General features: G+C 50.7%; 1 protein-coding gene across 3 annotated transcripts; it reads right to left on the bottom strand.

Moving 5' to 3' along the window:
- Nucleotides 1–1,626: 1,626 nt before the first annotated feature.
- On the bottom strand, nt 1,627–26,348 carry Xrcc1 (X-ray repair cross complementing 1). 3 transcript variants are annotated; one of them, XM_036175600.1, is made up of 17 exons: nt 26,172–26,348; nt 25,550–25,642; nt 16,132–16,248; nt 9,548–9,706; nt 9,003–9,077; nt 8,801–8,912; nt 8,116–8,225; nt 7,939–8,044; nt 7,504–7,762; nt 7,153–7,269; nt 5,328–5,421; nt 5,055–5,181; nt 4,501–4,555; nt 4,279–4,415; nt 2,509–2,599; nt 1,878–1,953; nt 1,627–1,794 (listed from the first exon to the last, which is right to left on the bottom strand). In XM_036175600.1, the coding sequence occupies exons 1-17, from the start codon at nt 26,220–26,222 to the stop codon at nt 1,681–1,683; spliced, it is 1,893 nt and encodes a 630-aa protein (XP_036031493.1). In that variant the 5' UTR covers nt 26,223–26,348; the 3' UTR covers nt 1,627–1,680. The 3 variants fall into 3 exon arrangements, with proteins under 3 accessions (XP_036031493.1, XP_036031488.1, XP_036031497.1); XM_036175595.1 differs by having other exon boundaries at nt 5,055–5,184; nt 26,172–26,347; XM_036175604.1 differs by lacking the exons at nt 25,550–25,642; nt 26,172–26,348 and adding an exon at nt 24,613–24,634 and having other exon boundaries at nt 5,055–5,184.
- Nucleotides 26,349–26,457: the final 109 nt, after the last annotated feature.

The raw sequence follows: 26,457 nt of genomic DNA, 5'->3' as shown, positions 1-26,457 counted from the left end.
TGTCACCGGGGGAGTCTTTCTCTGGGTAGCCCTGGCTGTCCTGGAACTCTCTTTGTAGCCCAGGCTGGCCTTGAACTCAGAGATCCACCTGCCTCTGCCTCCCAGGTGCTGGGATTAAAGGCACACACTGGATTTTTTTTTTTCTTAAGTTCACCAAGACAGTCTCATGTCATCCAGGCTGGCCTCAAACTTGCTATATAGCCAAGGATGACCTTAAATTCCTGATCCTCCTGCTTCTACGTCCCAAACACTGTGATGACAGATGTGTACCACCCCATGTGGCTCATCACAGGGTCTCTGTAAGACAGGGAAGAGGCATGAGCCCAGTGATGTGAGGTGGAAAGATGTGGCCATCTTAGATCAGCTGTGGGCAGCCCCTAAAAGCTGAAAAACATTGCCTGCTCAGTCACACCTATGTTAGTCTAGACACCCACTCTGGATCTGAGACCCCCAGACCTGCTGGAGAACTTGTCTGAAGCCATCAAGTCTGTGGCACCTGACTTCAGTGCCAGGAGTGCAGCTGGAACAGACAAGCCATGACCCACTGACCAGGTACACAAAGCCCAACAGGGCCAGTGTGACCAGTCAGTCAGCGAGACGGTGGAGGGCGGAGGAGATCGGTGACCCTTGGCTGGGTAAAGTTAGCAAAGGGCCTGGCGTGTCCAAGAAGAGGTTACCTGGGGTCAGGTCTCAGCTCTGACCGACCCTGGCCTTTGTCCTGCTTAAAGCCCCTTCTGGCCCCACCCCAGAAAGTCCAAACTCCTAGGCCTGGAGTTCACAGCCCTCCAGGACAGGCCCGTCCAAAAGAACTTTCCCTGGAGGCAGCATGTTTTGAAATTTGTGACCCTGTGACCGAGGACCTGATGTCAGCCTCCCCGACTGCCTCTTCTTGGCGTTTTTTTTTTTTGTTGTTGTTTTGGTTTTTTTTTGGTGGTGGGACAAGGTCTCACAATGCACCTTATGCTGGCCTCAAACACTAATCGATTCTCCGGTCTCTGCCTTCATGAACCAGGGCCATATACCATTATTCCTTTATATTAAATGGCTACCTGTGTCTAGTGGCAACCACAACGGCCGGCACCGGAGGACTGTGCTCATCTTTCTAGCCAAATGTGCGCTAGAGCTCCTTCCTGTGAGCAGCCTCAGGCCACGCCCACCTCCACAGGCCACGCCCGCCTCCGCAGGCCCCTCCCACCGCTGGCTTTTGTCTCTGTCACCCCTATACCCCCCATCCCCTTACAGCTCTGTTCCGTTCCCACCTTCAGCTCGGAGTCTTGAAGGGGCCTCCAGGATTTGGATAACTTGATGACAACAGCTTCCCTTCTGCCCATCCTGCCTCCCAAGGTGAATGTAAACTATGCTGGCAATGCCACAGCGTCACCAGGAAAGGGACCCGGAAGCCGGTACATGCTCTGAGACACAGAGCACCTGGCAGGACGGACGGCACCGATCAGGGAGAGGACAGTGCTGAGTGACAGAGTTTCACAGGACTGCACAGCCACTGGGGAGAGCGGTTGGTTTCTTAGCAGATCTCTGGTGGAGGGCCACCTGCCTCTTCCCGGCACCAGCACAGAGGGCAAGCTAAACCCAAGCCGAGCTAGAGCCCCCTGAGGAAGGAACTACTGCTCCAAACAAAGTCCCCTTTATTAAAGCCATGTGTGTGCACACAGGTGTGTACGCTCAGGCCTGGGGCACCACCCCATACAGCTGGTGGGGGAGTAATTTCTGCTTCTCGTTACAACTGTAGATCCACCGGGGCCGGACGAATGCCAGGGAAGGGTTGTCCATCAGGGCCTGGGGGATACATAATCAGAGGACAGAGGGTACCGACACCGAGGTGGGTTGGAGCTCCCCACCTCTGGCCCTCCAGGGCTTACCTCCTCAAAGCTGGGGTCCCACTCCTGGGCTGTGATAACAAACTGGACCCGCTCACTCATGTAGTCCTCGAGCTCACTGGGGGAGAGAAGAGGTGTGTGTAGTGGGGGAGTGTGAGCGGCCTGGCCACATGCTCAGGTGAGTCTGTCGCACTCTCCGCTAGAGCACATTCTTTCTCGTGTGTCTCTTGCTGAGGTCCATATTAAAGTCTCTTTTGAATAGCCCCGGCTCTGCTTGAGGCGGACAGACACCATGATGCAGGGCCCTTCCAACACACAGCTCCTAGCTGTTCTGCAGGTGGCAGGCAGCGTCCTCCCTCCGGCCAACTTTTCACTCTCTTTTCTTCCTGTTTTCTGTTGTTTTTTTAGCTTGACCTCTGCCCCTTGGGGCTGCCCGTGAGACCTCCCACACAGATGCCCTGACAAGTCACCCCAGCAAAGTCCACCAGAGTGCTAACCCTCTCGGGAGTGGGAGATGAGCAGGGCTCCACAGCACAGTGGGCAGGGCTGGCACATGGACTCCGCAGCCTATGCTTGCCCTGCTAGGCACACTCACATCATCTTCCCAAAGCCCATGCCCTCTAGAATCAAGCTGCCAGCTTGACTGGGACCCACCACCAACCCCACAACTGACCCATTGAAAGCGGTCACGTATCGGATGAGCTTCCTCCTCTCATCCCCAGGGAACTCCCCGTACAGGAAGAAGTGTTTGCCCTGGAAGAAGTCTGTGGGAGAAATGGGAAAAGGGAAAACGTGAGGCCCCAAAACCATAGACATTGACCAGCATCATTGAGTACTTGGGAACAGAGAGGAAGGTGAAGGTGCTTAGCTGAGGAGGAGGTGCTCACAGAGTGGGGACCCATGACTATTAAATCCAGGTCTAGCCCCAGTCCAAGGCGTCAGAGGCTCTGTGTGCCTTTGCCTGGCACTCACTTTGCCTGGCACTCACTTTGCCTGGCACTCACTTTGCCTGGCACTCAGCAGAAGCTGAGACACACAGCTATGTGGCTCTTACGGTCAGGCCCACAGCCATCTCACTGACTTGGCCCACACTGGCCCAGAGGCCCACCATCTCACCACAGTTGGCTTCTACTCTGGCCTCTGAGCTGGTTTCCTTCCTATCTTCATGTGCTGGAATTCCCAGGTCAGTGATTCACTATTCTCATTCTAGGAGCTTTGGGGGTCACGGTACTTTCCTGTTTTGCCCACAGCCTGGAAATGGCTCCTCCAGTCACCTGGCCTCCCCTGCTCCTTCTTGAGGCCTTTTCTTCTCTCTCCTGCCCTCATACCCTTCCTTCCTCCCTCCCTTCCTTCCTTTGTTTTTTAAATATATGAGTGTTCAGCCTGCAGGCCAGAAGAGGGCGCCAGATCTCATTACAGATGGTTGTGAGCCACCATGTGGGTGCTGGGAATTGAACTCAGGACCTCTGGAAGAGCAGTCGGTGCTCTTAACCTCTGAGCCATCTCTCCAGTCCCTCCTTTCTTTTTTGAAAAAGGGTTTTAGTAGTCCAGGTTGGCCTTGACCTTGTGATCTTTCTGCCTTGGCCTCCTGGGCACTGGGATTGCAAGCAAGCATATGCACCATACCCGGCTCTCCTTCTGGTCTTCTATTCGCAGGAGGGTCAGACACCCTTCCACACCCATGTGCTAACACACATGTGATCAAGGGCCAAAGCTCTCCGGTGGGGTGTGCTAACACACATGTGATCAAGGGCCAAAGCTCTCCGGTGGGGTGTGCTAACACACATATGATCTAAGGTCCAAAGCTGAGGCAGAAGGGGAGCTACAAGTTTGGGGCTAGCCTGGGCTGAGACCCTGCCTCAAAAAACCAAACAGAAAAGAGAGTGCGTGTGCACAAACATATATATACACACACGCAATCACACACACTCGCACACTTGCACGCACACACACAGAGCAGTGGCTTAACATTGTCAGCAACGAGTGCTAAACATACAGTGTGCCAAGCCGGGTGGTGGTGGTGCACGCCTGTAATCCCAGCACTCGGGAGGCAGAGGCAGGCGGATCTTTGTGAGTTCAAGGCCAGCCTGGGCTACCAAGTGAGTTCCAGGAAAGGCACAAAGCTACACAGAGAAACCCTGTCTCGAAAAACAAAACAAAACAAAAACAAAAAACAAAACAAAACAAAAAACCCAAAACAACAACAAAAACACAAAAAAATCACTCAGGTGTGCAGGACAAACAGCTGAGTCTGGGGGCAGGGTGGGGAGTCTTGAGCCACTGGTCAGCAAAAGAGGTTGCTCACCCTGGGAGGGTCACCATACAGCAAGATCACACTGGTGGGAGCAGGGAGCTGTCGGCAGGGGTGAAGAGGGAGTCCAGGAAGGGAAGTGCTGAGGGGGTAAGACACAGCAGGGACCCTCAGAAATCAGGGATCTCCAACCTGGGAGCTCTGGAATCGGCAGGTCAGCCTCCATGGAAGCCTCGTTGTCTGTGTTCTCATCTGTGGAGCCAGCATACGGGTCTTCACCGTTCTCCCCTGGAGCTGGGGGCTGCCTCGGCTCACTCTGCTTGGCCACCCTGGGAGGTCAAGGGTTATGGAGAGCACTCAGGGAGCAGACGCCCACACCCAAGGCCAGACCACACCTGCCCCAACCCAGCCTACCTCCTCAGTTCATCCTCGGTGTCCCCGGAATCTTCCGCCCCATTGTCCTGCCCTTCTGCAGTAGCAACTCGGTCAACATGCTATTTTTCTGGGGAGTCTTTAACGCCCCTCTCAGAATGGCATCCGAAAACAGAGCCAGAGGCTGCGAACTCAACCTCAGCTGCCTTCTCAATCTAGTTTTCTGGACCCATAATGCCCTCCTTCACTCCTTTCATACAGCCCTTCCCCCTCAGACCCAGAAATCTGTCCCCCAGCCCTGTCCCAAGACCCAGGGGTCCACCAGGCCCAGGCTCCTCCTCCAGACCCAGGGGTCCAGGCCCAGCCCTCCTCCCTCAGACCCAGGGGTCCAGACCCAGCCCTCCTCCCTCAGACACAGGGATCCAGGCCCAGCCTCCTCCCTCAGACCCAGGGCTCCAGGCCCAGCCTCCTCCCTCAGACCCGGGGTCCAGGCCCAGCCCTCCTCCCTCAGACCCAGGGGTCCAGGCCCAGCCTCCTCCCTCACAGACACAGGAGTACAATAGGAGTACAGACCTCCCCCTCACTCAGACTCTAACCTGACTGTTCTCCCTCGGTGTCACTATTGTCCTGGGGTCCTGGTGAGGATGCTTTGGTGTCTTTTGGAGTTGGTGGTCTTTGGGGTGAGCTGGGTCCTGCTGCCTGGGTCTTGGCTTTAGCCTGGGGCTGCTGAGGAAGGAGGTCTGGGTGAGGTCAGAGGCAGTGTGAGGCTGCGGACAACCAGCAGGGGGCAGAAGCAGGAAGGCTGAGGTAGCACAGCAGACCCTGGCAAACTCCCAGCACCCCCTCCTGGCTAGGCGGGGGCATAGGACCTTTCGGGGAAGCTTGGGAGTTTCCTCTTCACCGCTCTCACTGGGAGAGTCCCCCTCGTCCTCACTGCTGGAGCCAAGACCTGCCATGAGGTACCTAGGGAAGAACAGGACCTCAGGCACAGAACTAACAAGGAACTGGGGGCTGGGGGACGGCTGTAATAGGAACCCACTGCCCTGCCCCTCCCAGCTCCAGAGGGGGTCCACAGCATGCCAGGGGAAGAAGGTCTGTTCCATTTGAGAGAGAAAAGAGCAAGGGGAGAGGGTCTTCCCTTTGGGAATCAAGGGAGGATGCCGAGCAATAGGGGGGATTCTCAAAAGCAAATTCAGGTGGAACTCGGAATCTGGGGTCCCTGCACCTGCACATCCAACCAATCACAGACCAAAGTGGCGTCGGTACTGAACATCCACAGACCTGCTCATTACTTCCAACAACATGCTGTGAGAAGGGCTTACATGGCATTACATAGTTCTGGTTACAAACCACCTAGAGATGACTCAGAATAGGAGAGGAATCTGGCCTGGTGGGCAGCTCTGTAATCCCACTATTCAGGAGGCTGAGGTGTGGCTCAGTGGTGGAGCCCCTGCCTAGAATCCCCCAGTGAGGGGCTGGGGTGTGGCTCAGTGGGAGAGGCCCTGCCTAGAATCCCCCAGTGAGGGGCTGGGGTGTGGCTCAGTGGTAGAACCCCTGCCTAGAATCCCCCAGTGAGGGGCTGGGGTGTGGCTCAGTGGTAGAGCTCCTGCCTAGAATCCCCCAGTGAGGGGCTGGGGTGTGGCTCAGTGGGAGAGGCCCTGCCTAGAATCCCCCAGTGAGGGGCTGGGGTGTGGCTCAGTGGGAGAGGCCCTGCCTAGAATCCCCCAGTGAGGGGCTCAGCAGTTGCTTAGCATGTGGGAAGACTTGGGTTCAGTTCCTAGCAACACACAGAGACACACACGCAAATGAGGCTGGAGAGATGGTCCAATGATTAAGAGCTTGTACTTGCTCACAGAGAACCCTGAAGTTTGATTCCCAGCACCCACACTAGGTGCACAACTGCCTCTCACTCCAGCTTTAAGGGATCTTGACACCATTGGCCTCCTCAGGTACCTGAGCACACACATGCATACTCCCACACAGATATACACACATATACATAATTTAAATAATAAAATATTTTAAAAGTATATGGAGAGATGTGTGCACTTTTTATGTAATACTCTATTTTGCAGCTTATAAGCAACTTCTGTATATGCATATTTTTAGAGATTTACCTCTGGAAGAGCAGCCAGTGCTTTTAACCACTGAGCCATCTCTCCAGCCCCTACCATGTTCAGAATCTTGATCCTCAATAGATTGTGTGTGTGCTGAAACTAGGAACCATCACGACATACCTGTGGGATAAGAGAGCCCACAGATGCCCTCACACTCCCGCAGGAGGATCATGGAGCTGTGGTCGATGCTGACACCAGAGAACTAGCTTCCAGGGGTATGTGGATCCCAAACACAATGTGGAGTCCACTGCCTCCTCTGGGTCAGTGGACCCTCCCACCTTCCTGTCTTAGTCCCGCTAACACAAGTATGCCAGGTAAGCCTACTTCTGAACACTCTCACGCGACATCCTGTGACCCAGGTCTCGCCCCTGTCCTCAGTGCTTGGATCTGACTGCTCTCCTCCACCTCAAAGGCCGTCCCTAGCTCCTGCTGTCGACAGCCCTGTGGTCCTTCCACCTCCCACTGCATCTTCAAGGGGACAGACAGACGCGGCTGTCGGTCCCTGCCTGTCTCCCCGGCTCTGGACCGAGAGGCAGGTGTGTGAGCTGCCAGAGAGGGGGGCATAGCGAGGCCTCACCTCCGGGAGGGCAGCCGGCGGCGCATGCGGTGACAGTCTAGCACCCACTCTTTACGCACGATGCGGCCTCCGAGGCCCAGGACCTGGCTGTACTTGGGAGTGTTGGCGAAGGCACAGCTGGGGGATGCAGAACAGGGACGTCAGACGCGGTGGTCTGAACAAACGTGGCAGGGTGAGAGACAGCAGAGATGGGGCTGAGGGAAGCAGGCAGCAGAGAAAGCGAGGCAGCCTCCAGAGAACTAAGGAGGCAGCGACAGACAGGCAGACCGACAGACCAGGAGCAGTGAAACCAAGAGGACACGCAGGGCAGCACGGGAACGGGGTGGGTGGCATGAAGGGACGGAGGCCTACATGAGGTGTGTGCTGTCCGGGGTCCAGTCTGGCCGATACTTGGCCCCCATCTCCAGGGCTTTGTCCCGAAGCTCTGAGCGGAAGGGGTTCTGGAAGCCACTGAGCACCACCACCACACCCTGCAGAATCTTCCCCAGCTCCTGGGGGCCAGCTCGAGCTACCCTGGGCTCCGTGCTGTCTCCGCGGGGCTTCCCTGGGACTGTCTTCTGTGCTGGGGTAGAGGCAGGGGCAGCAGCTGGGGCGCGACCAGGAACAGGCACTGGGGAGTCAGAAACAGAAGTTCAGCTGGTACCCCTGGGGCTGTACATGGGGAGGCACCAGCTCCCACAGGACACAGGAACTAAGGCCCTCCTGCCTCCTTTCTTAGACCCCAGCCCTTCCTTTACGACATACAAGCCCGGGTCCCTGCAGGATTAAGGAATCCAGTTTGCTTACATTTGGGTCTCTTGAGGACAGGTGGCCCTGCTGAAGGTTTGCTGGGAGGCTTCCTGTCTTCTAGATTCAAGTCTGGTTTCCTCTTCCCTTTGGGAGACTCCTGGGGCTGAGGAGACAGGGATGGGTTGAGGCTTCCAGCTTCTCTCATTCTCCACACCCCGTGTCTGATGACCTCACCTTGGAAGAGCTACCCAAAGCCTTGGAGACTGGAGAGGCAGAGGAGGCCGCACTTGAGGCCTGCAGCGTAGCTGCTGCGTAGCTGGGTCCTGCTGGGTCGCTAGCAGAGGCTACAGAGGGAGACTGAGGATGAGAGGTCAGGGCCAAAGACACTTCAGCCCTATCCACCAGCTATCATGTCATGCTCAAATCCAGAAGTGACCCAGGGCTCTAGACCTCCCTCCTCAGACTCAGCAGTCCAGGCCCCGGCCTTCCTTCCTACACAGCCTCGTCCCCAGACCCAGGATCTAGCCACATCCCTCAGCGCTGAGGTTTCCTTCTGTTAAGACAAGCCAAGTGGGCAAGGCGGTGGTGGCGCATGCCTTTAATCCCAGTACTCGGGAGGCAGAGCCAGGCGGATCTCTGTGAGTTTCGAGGCCAGCCTGGTCTACAGAGTGAGTTCCAGGACAGGCACCAAAGCTACACAGAGAAACCCTGTCTCGAAAAACTAAGGGAAAAAAAAAAAAAAAAAAAAAAGACGAGCCAAGTGTCATACAGCTGAGGCTGAACTCCAATTTTCTAACTAACCGAGGAGGACCAGAACCGTCTGACCCTCCTGTCTTGTCTCCCCATTGAACCCAGGGCTCCATGCTAAAGGGAGCACTCGGTCCCCGCCAGCCCCAGCAACTGTGCTTCCCACAGACACCTGAAGACGGCTTGCTGATGCGGCCGAAGAAGAGGGCCCCTGGCTTCAGGGAGTGGGCACTGTCATCCTCCTCTTTCACACGGAACTGGCCGAGCTTGGTCACGGTCACCTTCTAAGGTCCCACAAGGTCAGTGCTGTAGGAAGGCTGTGCAGGCGGGGGAGAGGCAGGGAGCAGGCTGTGGGGGTGACAAGTGCAGCTTACCTGGGACGGAGCCTCCGCCTCATCTTTGTCTGGAGGGCTGTGAAACCTCACAAAACTCAGGCCATAGGGGGAGTCCTGGAACGTGAGGTGTCTGGGTGGGACAGAGCTAGGCTCTCATGCCCCTTCATATAGGGAGCCCTTTCTGGCTCAGTGAGGCAAGTGCCCCCCAGGGAGAACGATGGTGGTGATAATAACATTAAACCTCACGGAGCCCTAACTGCAGACAAGGTCGGGGCTCGGCTCTCTGCCCTTCACAGCAGCGAGTCCACCTCCAGGTGCTCTGTCGGGGCCGCTTCTGAGACACAGAACTACCCAGGGCTCTTTGCTCCTCTGCTGTCAGGATGCAGAAGGCAGGAGCCTGAGTCCCCGACCCCAGTATGCTGGCATTCAACAGAGCCTGATGGGCCTCAATTCACCCTCCAACACTCCCTCCAGGGAACTAAGCTGCTTGCCACTGGAGGACCTCAAACCCAGCTCTCTGGACTCAGAATGGGCCCCTCAGGCACCCCTGCCCTGGGCCATGTCTCCGCTTCCACACTAGGTACCTTGCTGTATGGCTGGCTGCACACAATTTTAACGCGGTCCCAGCGCTTCTCTGCTGCTGCCCGGACTAACTTGTCAGGTCCAAACATACGAACTCGGTTCAGGTTCGAGCCACTTCGGCTCTCAGAAGGGGACATGAAAGAGGAGGTGACCAGAAGGACCTAGGTAGAAGACAGCACAATGAATGAGGAACAGAGCGAGATGACAACACAGAGGACACGCCCCAAGAGTCCCCGGCAGAGAAGTCTTGGTGAGAGGCACAGGACTCGAATGCTCTTTGGAAATGCACAGCCGAGCCGACTCAAGGGCCAGGAGAATTATAGGAGGCCAAAACCAAGAGACCCAAATCCAGAGATGCCCATGCCCAGGCGGGGCTGTCCCTGTGCCGTCATGGGTGGCTCTTCTGAGAGGCTGCGGGGCAGGACGAGAGCCCCTCGGCCATATGCGGAGCTGGGAGCACTATGCCAGCTCCCGGTTTGCAGCAGCCTACACTAACCCCTCTCTCTGGACAGCAGTAGAAAGGGTGGGGCTCAGCTGCCCTTCAGGATCTGTTTCAGCCCCATGACCCCTCTACACTGTGGTAGATGTTTCCGTCAGCCCAAACTACCTTCTGTGGCCCACCCCAGGGGCCACAGCTGCCCTGCATTTCCTTCATCAGACCCCAATCTTACAGTAACAGTAACTATATTCTTACGTAAATCCTGTCCACAAAAATAATAGGTGTGGTTTCTCTGGCTCCAGGTCATGGCAGGGCCACCACAGAAGCAAGGATGTGGATAGCCCCGTCTGGATTACACAGTGAAGCCTGTTTTAAAAATAAATACACCAAGCTGGGCAGTGGTGGCGCACACTTTTAATCCCAGCACTCGGGAGGCAGAGGCAGGTGGATCTCTGTGAGTTCAAGGCCAGCCTAGTCTATAGAGGGAATTCCAGGACAACCAGGACTGTTACACAGAGAAGCCCTGTCTCGAAAAAACAAAAACAAATCAACCAAATAAATAGAATATAATGGTTCATGACTATAGTCTTAGCACTGACTACGTGGAAGACCTTGCAACCCATTTCCAGGTTGAGAAAAACAAAAGAAATTCAACACACACAGGTGGGCATGTCACACATGCCTGCAATCCCGGCACAGTCTGATGGGGTAGGAGGATTGGGGTTCAAGGCCAGCCTCAGCTGCATGAGTTCAAAACCAGTCTGGGCTACTAGCAAACCAAAGTTAACCATAGATGCTTTGGAGAACTGAGGACAGAGAAAGAGATAGGAAGTAATAGGATGTGGCTGAGAGAGGGTCTTGGAGAAAGAGAGAGAGGAGGTCATTGGTTGCTTCTGTGCTGCTTCTCTGATCATTCAGGTTTTTACCTCAATATCTGACTCCTGAGTTTTTTTTGTTAAAGAATAATTAGATAAACACATCATCTGGTGCCCAACATGGGGCATGAAATAATGAGGTAGCTGCTCATCTCTGGCTGTGCAACCACCATTACATTATAAAACTGGAGAGGACCAAGGTCATTAGAAAACCAACCTTAATATATCCAGTTACCATTCTAGAATGACCACAAGATGATAGGCACCCAAAGGCTATTCAAAAGTTCAGTAGGATCCTATAGAAATGTTAGATTTGAAGAGATTAAAGAAAGCAGTAGTTTCATATGGTATGCACTCACTTTTCATAAAGCAGATGTTAAATTCATGGGCCAGAATAGAATTATTCCACAAGACTGGAAAGATTTAGTTACACCAGTATTGGAGGCTGGTCCTCAGTTACAATGGAAACCTTGATGGAGAGAGGAAGCTAGGATCATAGAACAATGAAGTAAGGCTAGAAGTATGGAAATTTCCAAAGAACACCTTCTCACTGAGGCCCAGTTTGCTGATTTGCAAAGACAGATTACATTTAATGATCATTCCCTGGCCCTATGCCATACAGTAGTTTTGAATGGTTGGGACAAGGTTGAAGAATCAGGAAAGAGGACTGAGTCACTTATTAAAATTACACAAGGCCCAAAAGAAGCCTTCACTGATTATTTACAAAGATGATTTCAGCTGTAAATAGAATGCAATCAGATCCAAAATTTAGACAAATATTACTCTTTGGCTTTTAAAAATGTTAATTCAGGGGTTGGGGATTTAGCTCAGTGGTAGAGCGCTTGCCTAGCAAGCACAAGGCCCTGGGTTCGATCCTCAGCTCAAAAAAAATGTTAATTCAGAATGTAAAAGGGTGATTAGGGCTTTAAAGGCAAGATCAGCACCAACAGATGAATGGATAAGAAATAGGCTGATATCGGATCTCACATTTATGATTATACATCAATAGGAGAATTGATTTCCAAAGGTTTTAAGAAAAATCAAAAGGTTAGATGTTTTAATTGTGGTAAACCAGATCATCTGAAAAGAGATGGTAGGCAAGTTGTTCCTAGAAACAATGCTTTTCCTAGAGATAATCCAGAGAGAAGGCCCCCGCCTTCTGGAGTATGCAGAAGGTGTGGCAAAGGCTGACATTGGACTAATGAAAGCAGATCAAAGAGACAGACAAGGTAATCCTTTGCCATCAGGAAATGCCTTGGGGGCGTCTCGCAGGTACCAATATCAAATTTGGTTCAGTCATTCCCTGTCAGCATTGGGGAAACTCCTCCACAGAGCAATTAAAAGACTTAATGCCTGCTGTTAAAAACCATACTGCTAGCTGGGCAGTGGTGGCGCACGCCTTTAATCCCACCACTAGGGAGGCAGAGCCAGGTGGATCTCTGTGAGTGCGAGGCCAGCCTGGGCTACCAAGTGAACTCCAGGAAAAGGCACAAAGCTACACAGGGAAACCCTGTCTCGGAAAAAAATAAAAAATAAAAAATAAAAAATACTGCTTGGAATGACAGAACAGATTCATTTGATAAAACAAAATTTTTAGGAGAGACCATAAAACAAGTATTTTGGCAATCTTCTAAGATGATCAAAGATCAAAGTTAAAAATACAAATAAAAGTTGGGGATTTAGCTCAGTGGTAGAGCACTTGCCTAGCAAGTGCAAGGCCCTGGGTTCAATCCTCAGCTCAAATAAAAAACAAACAAACAAGTGGCTTTGAGACTGAGGGTTTGGTAGACATAGCGGCGGATATAACAATAACTGCACCAAAATCTTGGCATACAAATTGGCCTCTTCAGGGGGTAAATGTTCAGCCTCTAGGGATTGAAACTCTATGTCAGGTAAAACAAAGTACAAGATAGGTTGAATGTATAGGGCCAGAGGACAGAGAGGAAAAATAAAGCCACAGGTGGCTAATATAGCTATTAATTTATGATTTGTTACAACAATGGAATACTCAGATTAGCATTCTTCTAATCTCAGAGACAAACCATAAAATAAAGAATGCTTCTGAGAAAAATATTAAAAGATATTATGAAGAACAGCCACTGACCATTCAAATTGTACATAAGCAGGGCACAACAGCTGCTGATCTATCAAAGGAAACCTTTAAAATGGTTAACTGACAAACCTGTGTGGATGGAACAATGGCCTTTGACATCAGAAAGATTCCAGGCCTTAGAGCAGCTGGCACAAGAGCAGCTAAATGCTCAACATATTGAAGAATTGACCAGTCCTTGGAATTCTCCTATATTTGTCATTAAAAAGAAATCTGGAAAACGGAGAATGGTAACAGATCTAAGAGCTATTAACAAGGCGATTCAGCCAATGGGCTCTCTACAGACTGGAATTCCCTTGCCTTGTCTAGTACCTAAAGGATGGTCTATTATAGCCTATTGATTTAAAAGACTGTTTCTTTGGGTTGGAGAAATGGCTCAGTGGTTAAGAACACTGGTTGCTCTTCCAGAGGTCCTGAGTTCAATTCCCAGCAACCACATAGGATCTGGTGCTCTCTTCTGGCCTACAAGCATACATGCAAGCAGAACACTGTATACATAATAAATAAATAAATCTTAAGGAAAAAAAAAAAAGGACTGTTTCTTCACTATGCCTTTACAAGAACAGGATAAAGAAAAATTTGTCTTCACAGTGCCTATTTATAATAATTCCTAGCCTGTTAAACTACACGGAGGGAGAAAAACCATATATCAAAAACACCCCCCACCAAAAAAAAAGTATTTGTGGAATGTTTTTCCACAAAGGATATTAAATAGCCCTACTTTGTGTTAATATTTTGTATTAACAGCCATTGGAAATAATTCATGAAGTTTCCTCAATCTAAAATTTACCATTATGTGGATGATATCTTACTAGCTGTTTCAGACACAGATACCTTAGAAAAACATGTTTGAAGAAGTAAAGAAAATTTTGCCTTGTTGGGGATTACAAATTGCTGGAAAAAATACTGAGAGGAGATTCTATTAATTACCTAGGATATAAGATAGGTTCACAAAAAATTCAACCATAGAAAGTACAAATCTGGGGGTTGGGGATTTAGCTCAGTGGTACAGCGCTTGCCTAGCAAGCACAAGGCCCTGGGTTCGATCCTCAGCTCCGGGAAAAAAAAAGAAAGAAAAGAAAGTACAAATCTGGAGAGATCAATTACAAACCCTTAATGACTTTCAAAACTTGCTGGGAGATACTAGCTGGCAACAGCACAGAAATGGATTGACAACTCAAGAACTAAGGAATTGATTTCAAACCTTACGAGGTGACAAGGGCTTAAACAGTCCAAGAGAACTGTCAGCTGGGGCAGAGGGAACTGGCTCTGGCGGATGTGGAAAAGGATTCACAGGAGGCTCATGTGGGCTGTCTGGATCCAGAGCTTGACTGCATTCTGGTCATTTACCTTCTACACACTCTCCTACAGAAATTCTAATGTAGAGAGATCGTTTCTTAGAATGGATACTTTTATCACACAAACAGAGTAAAAAATTAAAGACCTATGTAAAAAATGTTTCTGAATTGATTCTGAAAGGAAAATTAAGACTTTGTCAATTAGCAGGAATAAACCCAGCAGAAACTGTAGTACTCATGCTGAAATTTCCTCTTCATGGGCAGAAAATGAACATTGTTAAAGAGCTGGAGGCAATTTTTTGGGAGCGATTAGCAACAAGTATCCCAAAAGCAAGAGAATTCAGCTTACAAAGAGAATTAATTGGGTTCTTCCTCACATTGTATGATGAACCCTATGTTCTATACTGATGCAAATAAATCAAGAAAGGCAGGTTATATAAATCAGGAAACTTAAATAAAATGGCTCAAAGCCCTTATGATTCTGATCAAAAGTCAGAATTATGCTATTCTCATGGTATTATTAGATTTTCCAGAACCTCTTAATATAATTACTGATCCTCAATATACAGAAAAGAGTTGTTTTACATATTGAAATTGATACATTTATTACAGATGATTCAGAATTAACTTTGTTATTTATTTGATTACAAGAAAAATCAGGGGCTGGAGAGATGGCTCAGAGGTTAAGAGTACTGACTGATCTTCCAGAGGTCCTGAGTTCAATTCCCAGCAACCACATGGTGGCTCACAACCATCTGTAATGAGATCTGGTGCCCTCTTCTGGCATGCAGGCATATATGCAGGCATAGTACTGTATACTTAATAAATAAATAAATAAAATCTTAAAAAAAAAAAAGAAAAAGAAAAATCAGAAATAGAAATCATCCTTTTAATGTAAGACATCAGATCCCATACAGGTCTATCAGGCCTTCTAGCACAAGGTAACGCTGAAATTGATCAACTATGGGTAGAAAATGTGCTAGAAGCCTCAGCATTTCATAAGAAACACCATGGTAATAGCAAGGGTTTGAGAAAAGATTTTTTCCATCACACGGCAAAAAGCCAATGAAACTATAAGGAAATGTCCTACTTGTTCTTTGTATAACCAAATTCCACTACCTGCAGGAAGTAAACACCAAAGTGTTCTGAAAGAAATGAAATTTGGCGAATGGCGGTGTTTCATTTTGCAGAGTTTGGAAAATTAAAATATGTACACCGTAATATATATATATTCAGGATTTCAATGGGCAACTGCTTTCATTTCTGAAAAGGAGAAAACATCTTGTAGTAACTGGCTTCAACTTAGACTTGCCAATTCTATCACGTGAGTTTAATTTTTACCCACTATCATTTCACTGGTAAGCCAGGAGGCTAATACTCTGAGCTATATTGAACTCCACCAGTCAAAATAGGACCTGCGAGCCAGGCTTGATGGAGTGCACCTGATACTACTGGCTGAGAGGCTGAGGCAGGAGAACAGCCTGGGCAAAAGGAGAGGCTTTCTCAAATCAGTACAAAGCTAAAGTATCAATCACAAAAAAACTCTATTTTGTCTCAAGCAGACAGGCTACCAGAGTGGTGACGGACAACTTGGAACCCCAGTTCCCAGGCCACCTGTGAGAGACTTGGAGGCCTGACTAAAGCAGCTTCATGCTCAAGCTGCAACTGGATTTTACAGCCAGTGACAGCCTCTCGTTGCTTATTTAACCGGGCAGCCGGCCCTTCCCTGGTGATCAGGCAAACACCCTGTGCCTGCTCTGTCTCCTCAGCACACCCAGGACCCTCCACAAGGTAGGTACGTCGTGTAAGCACGGGGGACAGTGATGGGGATTCAGAGGTGTCAGCATCTCCCAGCCCTTCTTACCTCATAGTCCTGTTCGCCAGCTGTGGTCCCTCCGGCCGAGCTGCCCACCAGCACCTCTACAAAGGCTGAGCCGTCATTCCCAATGTCTATGCTGTGTATCTGCTCCTCCTTCTCCAACTGTGGGGCAGAGAAAGGCCACTGTGAGTTCCTCCCTGGCTTGCTTTGGAACAGGGGACAGGAAGAGAGATGATGTCTACCCGGGCTGCAATGTCCCCTATATGTCAGTGGGGACCAGAACTGAGTGGTGTCATTATGTCTCTGGCAGGCAGCCTAGAACATACCATAGAATTCACTGAATGAGTGCACACATACTCCAACCCTACTACACACTTGCTTCACCAACAGACAGCTGCACACCCCCACCTCGACCAGTCCACTGGCTGCCATGGATCTCTCCTTGGTGGCAATAACCAAAGGCATAGCTAGGTTCAGGTTGTCACACAAAGGACACATGGCTACAGAGGTTCCTGGACAAATCAAACGATGCATGTCAGGGGCTCCTGAGGTTTTACTCATCACCAAGTCCTGCATTTGAATCGCAGCTCTGCCACACATTAGCTGTATGGCTCACTTCCAGGAGCCCCTCTCTACCTCCTTGTCTGTGAAACAGAGGGTTCATCAAATCAAGGATCACCCACATAACTAGCTGGCTGGAGGTCATGGCACACAGTAGGCACCTAGCAGCTGTCAGCCAGGCATTGCTTTGGTACTGGTGACTTCTTTCACATATTTGTTTGAGACAGAGTCTCTCTGTGTAGACCTGGCTGTGCTGGAACTGACTCTGTAGACCAGGCTGGCCTTGAACTCAGAGATCTAAGTTCAGCCTGCCTCTGGGATTCAGTCAGGACTGGAATAATTTTTCTGAGACAGCTTGAAGACTGCCATCCAGTCCAAACATGAGGCTCTAGATTTCCTTTTTTTTTTAAAGTTTATTTATTTTATTGTATGTGTATGAGTATTTTGCCTGGATGTAGTTTGTACGTCACGTGCTTTCCTAGTCCCTGCAGAGGCCTGAAGAGGGTGTCAGATCCTCTGGAACTGGAGTTAGACAGCTGTGAGCTGCTGTTCGGGTACTGGGACTCAAACCCTAGCCCTCTATAAGAGCAACAAGTGCTTGAAACTGCAGAACAAACCTTCCAGCCGTTTTCATTTCCTGAGACACGGCCACTATAGTCCAAGCTACACATTATCCGGAAGCTGGGATTACAAGCATGAGCTACCACCGCTCTCCATTTTCACATGCTTATTTTTAGTTTTCTTTCGGTGTGTGTGTGTGGGGGGGCACAACAGACAGGGTCTCATTTTATAGCCCAAGCACACTTGGACTTAGGATCCCCCTGGCTCCACCTCCCAGGTACTGGAATTGAAGGCAGAAGCCACTTTGACTAGAATGGCTTTGTCAAACAAATGCTGCCCCAGAAAAGCCCCAGGCTTCCTACTGAATCTATTATCTGGGAGCAGGAGCATTACTTGATACATGCCTATTATTCTTAGGAAGAACGAGCTATTTATGAAGACTCTCACAAAGGCCTGCAGCTCTAGCCTGAGGGCTGAAGACACAGAAAGGTGTGGGTGTGGGGCAGTCAGGATGGGCAATGCTGAGTCTCTGGCTGTCCAGTCTGGGGCTCTTTTATAGGGTCCTAGGATGAAGAGTCATTACAGCCCTCAAAGATGTCTAGTCTAGTCTTGGGTTCAGATGTAGTTCAGTTGGTGGAGTGTTTGCCTAGGACGCAGCAACCCTGAGTTCGAGCCCCAGTAATGCATAAACAGATGCCTGTAATTTCAGCACTCTGTGGAGGCACTGAACCACATTTGCTCAATCTTGACCCGCCATCCGGCTAAAACTGAGGTCAGCCTGACCCTCAGGTGTGTTAGTATTTACAGGAACCACAACTCACCCGCCATCGTTCTGCACGGCCACACAGCTGTGCCCTAGTCTTATTGAAGTTCATATCCTGTCATGCTAGCTAACAGCCATCACAGCCACGTCAACGGGATGCACCAAACTTGTGGTTTTACCTCTATAACCCCTCTGCTCTCTGAGCTCTGGGCCTCTTTAGACACGCAATCACAGGGCGGGCGGGCGGGGTGGGGGGGGTGGGGGGGCGTGCTCCTGGCCAGGCCTGGGTGGCTCAATAAAACCTTCAAATCCATGAAGAGTTCGTCCTGCTCTCCTCTTGGGTAAGAACAGCAGGAGGATCAGAGGTTCAAGGTCAGGGATGCAGAGATGGCTCAGCTGCCAGAGCTCCTCCAACCCACAAGAAGTTCACAGCCTCATGTAAGGTCCTCAGAGACCCAATGCCTCTGGCCGCTGCAGGCACCTGCAGTCACCTGCACCAAGGTGCATCTACCCCTCTACACAAACTTGAAAATAAGTCTTCCTGGTAAGCAAATGTTTTAACTGCCTATCTACTGCCACTCAACACTGCCCTCCTCTGCCATTCTGAACCACACAGTCAATATTTCTGAGAGGAAGCTTCCTCAGACGAGAAAGGGGAATCGTGGTGATATCCCTCACAGGAAGCTAAGATGCCCCAAAGTAATAACCGCGGCCAGCCGGGCCTGCAACCACAGCTACTTAGGAGGTGAATCTAGAGTTCAAGGCCTGTGCATGGGCCACAGAGTGAGTTCAAGAGTCGATGGAGCAACTTAGCAAGACCCTGTCTCAATGAGGGGGCGGCTAGGATGTGCGTCAGTGGTGGAGTGCTTGTCCAGCCTGTACAGGGTCCTGGGTTCAATACCCAGCAGCCAAAAGCAAAGCAAACTGAGCGCTCACATCAGTGGCAGTGGGAACAACTCAAAGCCTGCTCTTCTACCAGGGCTCCAAGCAGGGGTGCTGCCATCACCTCCTCCTCACAGATGAGCAGCCTCGGGCAGGAAGTGGTTGTGCCAGGGCTGTGCAGGCAAAGCTGAGAGAAAGGCGGCCAGCTGTCTACAGGGCTCTCCATGCCCATGGAGAGAATGTAGGCCAGCACAGAACCTTCGGGACACTGAGCCCAGCTGACTTCCAGTATGCTCAACCATTCTTCTCCAGCTACATTACCCATCTCATATCTAAGAAGGCTGAGGCTCAGAGCCTTGGCTCCCGCCACCCCAGAATCTGAAACACTCCTCACACCCCGCCACCGCCTGTACCTTCTCTCTGAGCAAGATTCGGGTGTCAACGCTTCAGACCAAACAAAGCGGCACCCACAAAGGGCTCCTCTATTCCTAAGTCTGCTTCACCTGTCTCCACCAGCACCGCTTGGAGCCTGGGCTTCTTACTGTCGCCCAGAAACAGAGGGATTGAAGGAAGGCTCAGCGGGGAGAGTGCTGGCCTAGCACGCAGGAGGCTGACGTAGGAAGGTCACAGGCTCCAGACCAGCCTGAGGTACAGAGTGAGACCCTGTCTTGAATTAATACGAGTAACAAATATCAGGATAGTGTTACACAAGTCAAGGCCAGCCTGAGCTGCACGCAGTGAATGCCTTTCTCAAAACTTTGAAGAGCTGGGGGAGTGGCTCAGCAGGAGAGAGTAAGACCCTGTCTCAAAACAAAACAACAATGCCGGCTCAGGGGTTAAGAGCGATGGCTGCTCTTCCAGAGGTTCCAAGTTCAATCCTCAGCAACGACATGGTGGCTCACCACCATCTATAGTGGGATCTGATGCCCTCTTCTGGTGTGCACATGTACACCATATACATAAATAAGTAAATCTTAAAACATAAAAGTTGGGTTGGGGATTTAGCTCAGTGGTAGAGAGCTTGCCTAGCAAGCGCAAGGCCCTGGGTTCAGTCCTCAGCTCAAGAAAATAAATAAATAAATAAATAAATAAATAAATAAATAAATAAATAAATAAAAGTTTTTAACATGGAAAAAACACAGCAAGTACAGTGATGCAAAGGTAAGGGGGTCAGAGGCTCACAGAGCTGGAGGCCAGCCTGGGCTACAGGAGACCCTGTCTCAAAAGACAATAACAAGACAGAGCAAGTATCATGTGTTCCATCGTGCTGCTGACACCCAGGTGATAGACCAGTGTTCCAACTGGACCTGTCCCAGCCTCCCCTCCAGGACAGGTGGGGCTGGCAAGAGGCTGAACTCCCAGGCTGTAAGCAGGTGACCAGCCGGGCACTGAACAGCCACGGCTAACAAAAAGAGGTGTGTGAGCTGACATAAGCAGAGGCTGAACTGTGTGGCAACACCAGTGTTGTGTAACAGTGTTTGGAGGACACAGGGGAGTAGGAGAGCACACAGGAGTCTACTGTCTTCTCCCTGTCACTGCAAAGGAACCACAGTCAGCGCTGAATGAACGCAGGAGTTATCCACAAACTGGCAAGCCCTAAGTTCGACCAGATTTTCCCACGGACTCTACAGCGTGGCAGTGCTGACCTCCCGGCTTCTGAGCCTGGCCCTCTCGTTTATTCTTGACAGGGAACAAGGGGCCTGTGCAGACCTACGTAGGCGCCACCTTTCCTCTGCAGAGGCCCTGGGGGCTCCCATCTCCTACCCTCACCCCGTCGGCTCTGCTCCTATCCTGCTCCGGGCCTCCTCGGCCTAACTCTCAGCCTGCTGGCCTGTCTGTCCCTCCCTGTGGATGCTCAGCCTCCTCATACAAAAGTCACCAGACCCCAGGCGCGGAGGTGGCTCAGGGAGCAAAGATGCCGGCCTGAAAACCCACACAGCGGAGGGAAAGAAGTGACTCCTGCAAGTTCTCCTCTGCCCTCTACAGATGTACACATGTGCGCGCACGCGCGCGCGCACACACACACACACACACACACACACACACACACAATGTAGCTTTAAAAAAAAAAGGTGCACCCCTTTAATCCCAGCACTCAGGAGGCAGAGGTGGATTTCTATGAGTTTGAGGCCAGCCTGGTCTACATAGCAAGTACCAGACATCCAGGGCTCTATAGAGTGACCCTATCTCAAAAATAAGTCATCAGTTAGCCGGGCAGCGGTGGCACACACCTTTTATCCCAGCTGAGGCTGAGGCAGGTGGATCTCTGTGAGTTGGAGGCTAGCCTGGTCTACAGGGCAAGTTCCAAGACAGCCAGGGCTACACAGAGAAACCCTGTCTCGGGGGAAAAAAGTCACCCCTGAATGCCCAGTAGTTAACAGCACTTACTGCTCTTGCAGAGGATCCGCATAGCTCACAACCACCACCCCTAACTCCAGTTCTAGGTGATCCAGTGCCTTCTTCTAATGTCAAAGGCACCAGACCCTCAAGTGGTTTGTGTACATGCACACAGTACAACACTCACATACATAAAATAAATTTCTAAAAAATTGGGGTGGGGGTTGACAGGGTCTCACTATGTAGCCCTGAGTGCTGGGATTAAAGGCGTGCGCCACCACACCCAGTTTAAATTTTTCAAAAAGTAACCAGACTTCATCTTTAATTAACCCTGACCACACCACTTCCTGGCTGATACTCCCACTCCCTGCACTCTACAGCATTCATGGCTCACAGCCTGATGATACAGGACCAACTTTCTGAGCCTGATAAAGACACTGGCCTCTCATGGAGCCCAGGCTGACCTTAAACTTGCTATGTAGCAGATGACCTTGAATTTCTCATCCTCCCGAGTAGTGAGATGACAGGCATGTAGCAGCATTATGCCCAACTGGTGTGGTGACTGGGCTCGAACCCAGGGCTTGGAGTGTGCTGGGCAACAAGCCCAGCCTCCAGATGTGAACGTGCTCATTTGTGCTGCCCCCTGCTGTACAGACCCAGGACTACAGGATCAACCTACACACTTGTGCATTAAGTGAATGAGTGAACAAATGATGCTATGCTTGACTTTAGCCGGAAAAAACGAGAAGTTTCATCAACATGAACTACTCCAGGCATCAACTTCTACACCTCTGTCTCCAGGTGTAAACAGGGCCTCTAGTTGCCTCCCATATTTTCTTCACATTTAAAATGTTTTATGTATCTGGGTATCTGCGTGCCCTCAGAGGCCAGAAAGGGCGTCTGATTCCTTGGAACTGCGGTTACCCACTGAGCATCTTCCAGCTGTACTCTTATTTAAGGGATGTAGGTGGCGGTGCACGCATGCCATCGGATGTTGGTCCTCTCCTTCCACCAGGTGGGGTCCAATGACTGAACTTGGGCTGTCAGGTACCCTTACCCACTTGGGAGCCTCTTAGGACCCCTCAAGTCACACCCCTAAGAAAATGCATGTTCTTCCCAAGCTGCTTCCACTCTGAGAGCCACATTCTACTTCAGTCTTTCCCATACAGTCCTGTACTTTAGCTGTCTGGCTCGCTAGTTCTCCAAGTCCAGCTCTAGTCTTCTGTTCCCACCGAGCGCTCTTACAGAACTGAACGTCATTTTGCAGAGTGTGGGGGATGTCACCTGATCATAAGCAAGGCCTGAGGAGTCACTGTCCCACAAAGAAATCGCCAGTCCCTCCCTTCGTATCAACTCCTACATGTTGACAGAGCGCTTCAACAGACATTATGTCACCAGGCTTTTACAACCACCCCAGCCTTGGGTGTCTTTATTCTCAATGGGTACATTTAGAGAGATGAAAAACATTTGCCTGAGGCCGGAGTGAGTAAGAGGGAGAGCTAGGATTTGAATCCAGATCCCCAAACTAAATGGTAAGCAACCTGGTTCTCACACAGCTGAAAAGACAGGCTCTCAGTTGCATAATTTCGCTGAGCCTCAGTTTCTTTATCTGTAAAATGGGGATAATGACAGTTTGTAGGTCATGGGGTTTTACAAGGGCTGAATGAATCAAGCCACATGAGGTGTGTAGGCTGCTGACTGGCAGGTTATAATGCTGAATAACATTAGTTTTCATTGCCAGTCTCTGATTAGGGATTTAAGAGACACTTAACCACCTAAAATTGGCCAAGAAAGGACACAGATCTATGTTGGTTTGTTTGTTTAAACTTCTCTAATCTTCAAAAGGCTCTGTGAGCCAGAACGACTGAGCAAAGATGGATACATTCAGTATGAGAGAGTCTGGTAAGTCTTCTCCCTCCAACATCCTTCACCCAATACCCCTCGACTCAGAACGGAGGAATGTGGCCAACACCAAGGAAAGTGTGAGCTGGGCACAGTGGTTGTGGTGGTGACGGTGTGTGTGTGTGTGTGTTGTAGCTCAGCAGTGCATACGGAAACACAACAGGTTGGCAGCGTTGTCAAAAGCACCAACACTCAATGTGGGCAACCCTAGAACTGTCACCGTGAGTGGGCACAAAGCAGGACAGCAGGACACCTGGATAAAACACTTGAGCCACCACACAAGTAGCAACGGGCAGGCGCTTAAAAGCATCTAATTCTCTTTCCCAACAATTTTTTAAAGATTTATTTTTATCAGCCAGGTGGTAATAGCTCACACCTTTCATCCCAGCACTCGGGAGGCAGAGGCAGGTGGATCTCTGTGAGTTCAAGGACAGCCTGGTCTACAGAGTGAGTTCCAGAACAGCCAGGGCTACACAGAGAAACCTTACCTTGAAAACAAAACAGGATTTATTTTATCATTTTTAAGATGTGTATGGGAGGAGGGTGTGCCCCCAGAGGCCAGCAGCATCAGATCCTTGGGAGCTGGACTTACAGGCTGTTGTAAGTCATCAGTGCGTGCTAAGAACGGAACTCAGTCCTCTGGGAGAGGAGTTTGCACCCTCAACCAGAACCGTCTCTCTAACACCTTCCTCAAATTTCTCGATCCTTTCAAAAACAAACTTTTTTTTCTTTGTTTGATTTTTTTTTTTTTTCCAAGGCATTTTCTCTGTGTAGCTTTGTGCCTGTCCTGGACTAGCTCTGTAGACCAGGCTGGCCTGGAATTCACAGAGATCCACCTGCCTCTGCCTCCCGAGTGCTGGGATTACAGGCCTGTGACCCTGCCACCCAGTGTCAGAAACAGACTCTTAGGCCAAACTTTACCACGTCTTAATTCCAGGACTTGAGAAGCAGTGGGGAGGGGGTGTTAGGAGTTCTCACAGGGAGCTCATCTTAAAAAAAGTCACACATGCACCACACCCAGTCCAAAGAAAAGAAAAGCTCTCCAAACTTGCAGAACTGTGTCTAGCTTCAGTTAGAACGTTATAAAACATAGTCAAAGGCCAGGTCTAGGGGTCCACTTGGGGGAACACAACGATTATGCATTTCAAGCTGGGGGTAAGAATCAGGACCCACACAGTGGGAGAAAAATGACCCCCACAAGTTGTCTTTTGACCTCCACATGCAGATGCCCCGGGACATGTACAAAAGAAACTAAAGTAAAATTTTTTAAAAAGTAGTCAGAAACAATTAAAAAAAAACAAAAAAACTAAAAAACAAAATATAGTCAGAAACATGTCAGCCAGGATGGGGACATGGCTCAGTTAGTAGGCGTCTTGTCTGGCCTGCACAAGGCCTTCAGTTCAAACCTCAGTAGTGTGTGTGTGTGTGTGTGTGTGTGTGTGTGTGTGTGTGTCTGTGTGTGTCTGTGTACTGTAAGTCAAATAAAAGAAAGGCAGACAGAGGCCAGACATGGTATCTACCTGGAATTCCTCCATCCCAGATGGACAGAGAATCAGAAGTTCAAGACACCAGCTTCAATTTAAGAAAATGAAAGAAAGCCGGGAGGTGGTGGTGGTGGTGGTGGTGGTGGTGGTGGTGGTGGTGGTGGCGGCGGCGGCGGCGGCGGCGGCGGCGGCGGCGGCGGCGCACACCTTTAATCCCTGCAGTCAGGAGGCAGAGGCAGTCGGATCTCTGTGAGTTCGAGGCCAGCCTGGGCTACAGAGTAAGTTTCAGGACAGCCTGGACTGTGTAGAGAGACCCTTCCTCAAAAACAAAACAAAAAACCAACCAAACAACTAAGAAAAGCCAGTCAACTGGCTACATCCAGTCCCTTCTTACACCTGTCGCACGTGTTTACTAATTTTGTGGTACTACAGATGGAACCAAGGGTCTCAGACGTTCCAGGCAAGCCGTGCACAGCTGAGCTGTACTCCCTGTGATGCGAAGGACTTTTTATTTTTGAGACAGGTTCTGAGTTGTTCAGGCTGGCCTTGAACTTTTGACACCCTCCTGTCTCAACCTCCCAAGCAACAGGGATTACAGGCCTGAGCCATCAGCTCCTCCAAGTCTGCCCTCTTTATAACGAAACTGATTGACGTCGATACCCTTCATGGCTAACTAACCTTCTGGTCCCGAGGACACAAGAAACAATCCTGACTGACACTGTCCCAGCTGAGGCAGGGGTAGAACCAGCCCACTCGGGTGCACCCACTGACTCCTGCTCATCTCTGGGCTTAGACTCTTCTCTCCTCTGCTGAGAGGGCACTGGGGTTTCAACTTGCCCGTTTTGCAGGCAAAGGAGCCGAGCAGCACTGTCTCTACCACAGAAGGGGACTCAACGTTCAGCCAGCTGGCTCGGGATCGTGGGCCCGGAAACTCACAGCCCCGGGACGAGGAGATGGGAAAGAGCAGCATCACCTGGAGGACCACGGAGATGGTCTTCTCGCCTGCCTTAGCTGCCCGCCACTTCCGGTAAGTGTCCGCCTTGAGGAGGTTTTCTGCACAATGGGTCTGCGGATAAGAGCAGAAAAGTGGAGGTTCGTTAAATAAAGCCTATTTGAAAAAAATAAGATAATTTGCCAGGCGGTGGTGGTGCACGCCTTTAATCCCAGCACTCGGGAGGCAGAGGCAGGCGGATCTCTGTGAGTTCGAGGCCAGCCTGGGCTACACAGTGAGTTCCAGGAAAGGCGCAAAGCTACACAGAGAAACCCTGTCTCGAAAAAAGAAGAAAAAGGCAAATATAAAAATAGTGCAAATAAAATAATACAGTAATTCGAAAAGCTAGCCGACTCTCCACACTGACACCCTGCCCCGAGTTTCCCTCGGTTTTCCCCCCAGAAGTTGCCCAGCGCCCCCTTCTCCTTCCTTCTCGGGGAGTTCCGCAGTGGCCCCAAACTGCCCATCTCTCCCGGAAGCACGCCCAGCCTCCACCCCGCAGCCCCCCTCAGAATGCCACCAAGCTCCCCCCGGCACTGCCAAAGCCCTCCGTCTCCCGCAGGGAGCCCCCCGAGTCGTCCTGGCTCCCACGTCAGCCCCTCACCGAGTCCTGGCTGCTGCAGGACACGACGTGGCGGAGGCTGATCTCCGGCATGTCCACGCCGGTGGACGTCCGTGCTACCACCCGGAGAGTGAGGAAGAAGGGTTCCAGCGGCAGCAGGGGCCCGGGAGGAGGAGGGGGGGAGCGCGCGGGCACCGGACTCCGTGCGCAAGCGCGCCAGGCTCGGGCCTTTCAAACCGCGGCGCGCCGCCGCGCACGTCGACACTGCGCAGGCTCGGTTGGACCTCGCCAGAGCGAGGCGCCGGGTCCCCTTAGCAACGAGCGGTCC

This window comes from Onychomys torridus, chromosome 1 (assembly GCF_903995425.1).
Source record: "Onychomys torridus chromosome 1, mOncTor1.1, whole genome shotgun sequence".
NCBI classification, from domain to species: Eukaryota; Metazoa; Chordata; class Mammalia; order Rodentia; family Cricetidae; genus Onychomys; species Onychomys torridus.
The sequence above is the reverse complement of the archived record's forward strand: the minus strand, read 5'-3'. Positions and strand labels throughout refer to the sequence as shown.

What these genes read in the sequence shown, in the direction of transcription:
- Xrcc1 (XM_036175595.1), bottom strand. Translation starts at nt 26,222, where the DNA reads ATGCCGGAGATCAGCCTCCGCCACGTCGTGTCCTGCAGCAGCCAGGAC. An exon ending in CCATCTCCGTGGTCCTCCAG is followed by an intron (nt 16,249 to 25,549) that starts GTGATGCTGCTC and finishes TCTGCCCCACAG; the next exon opens with TTGGAGAAGGAGGAGCAGAT. An exon ending in GCCGATTCCAGAGCTCCCAG is followed by an intron (nt 2,600 to 4,278) that starts GTTGGAGATCCC and finishes TTTCTCCCACAG; the next exon opens with ACTTCTTCCAGGGCAAACAC.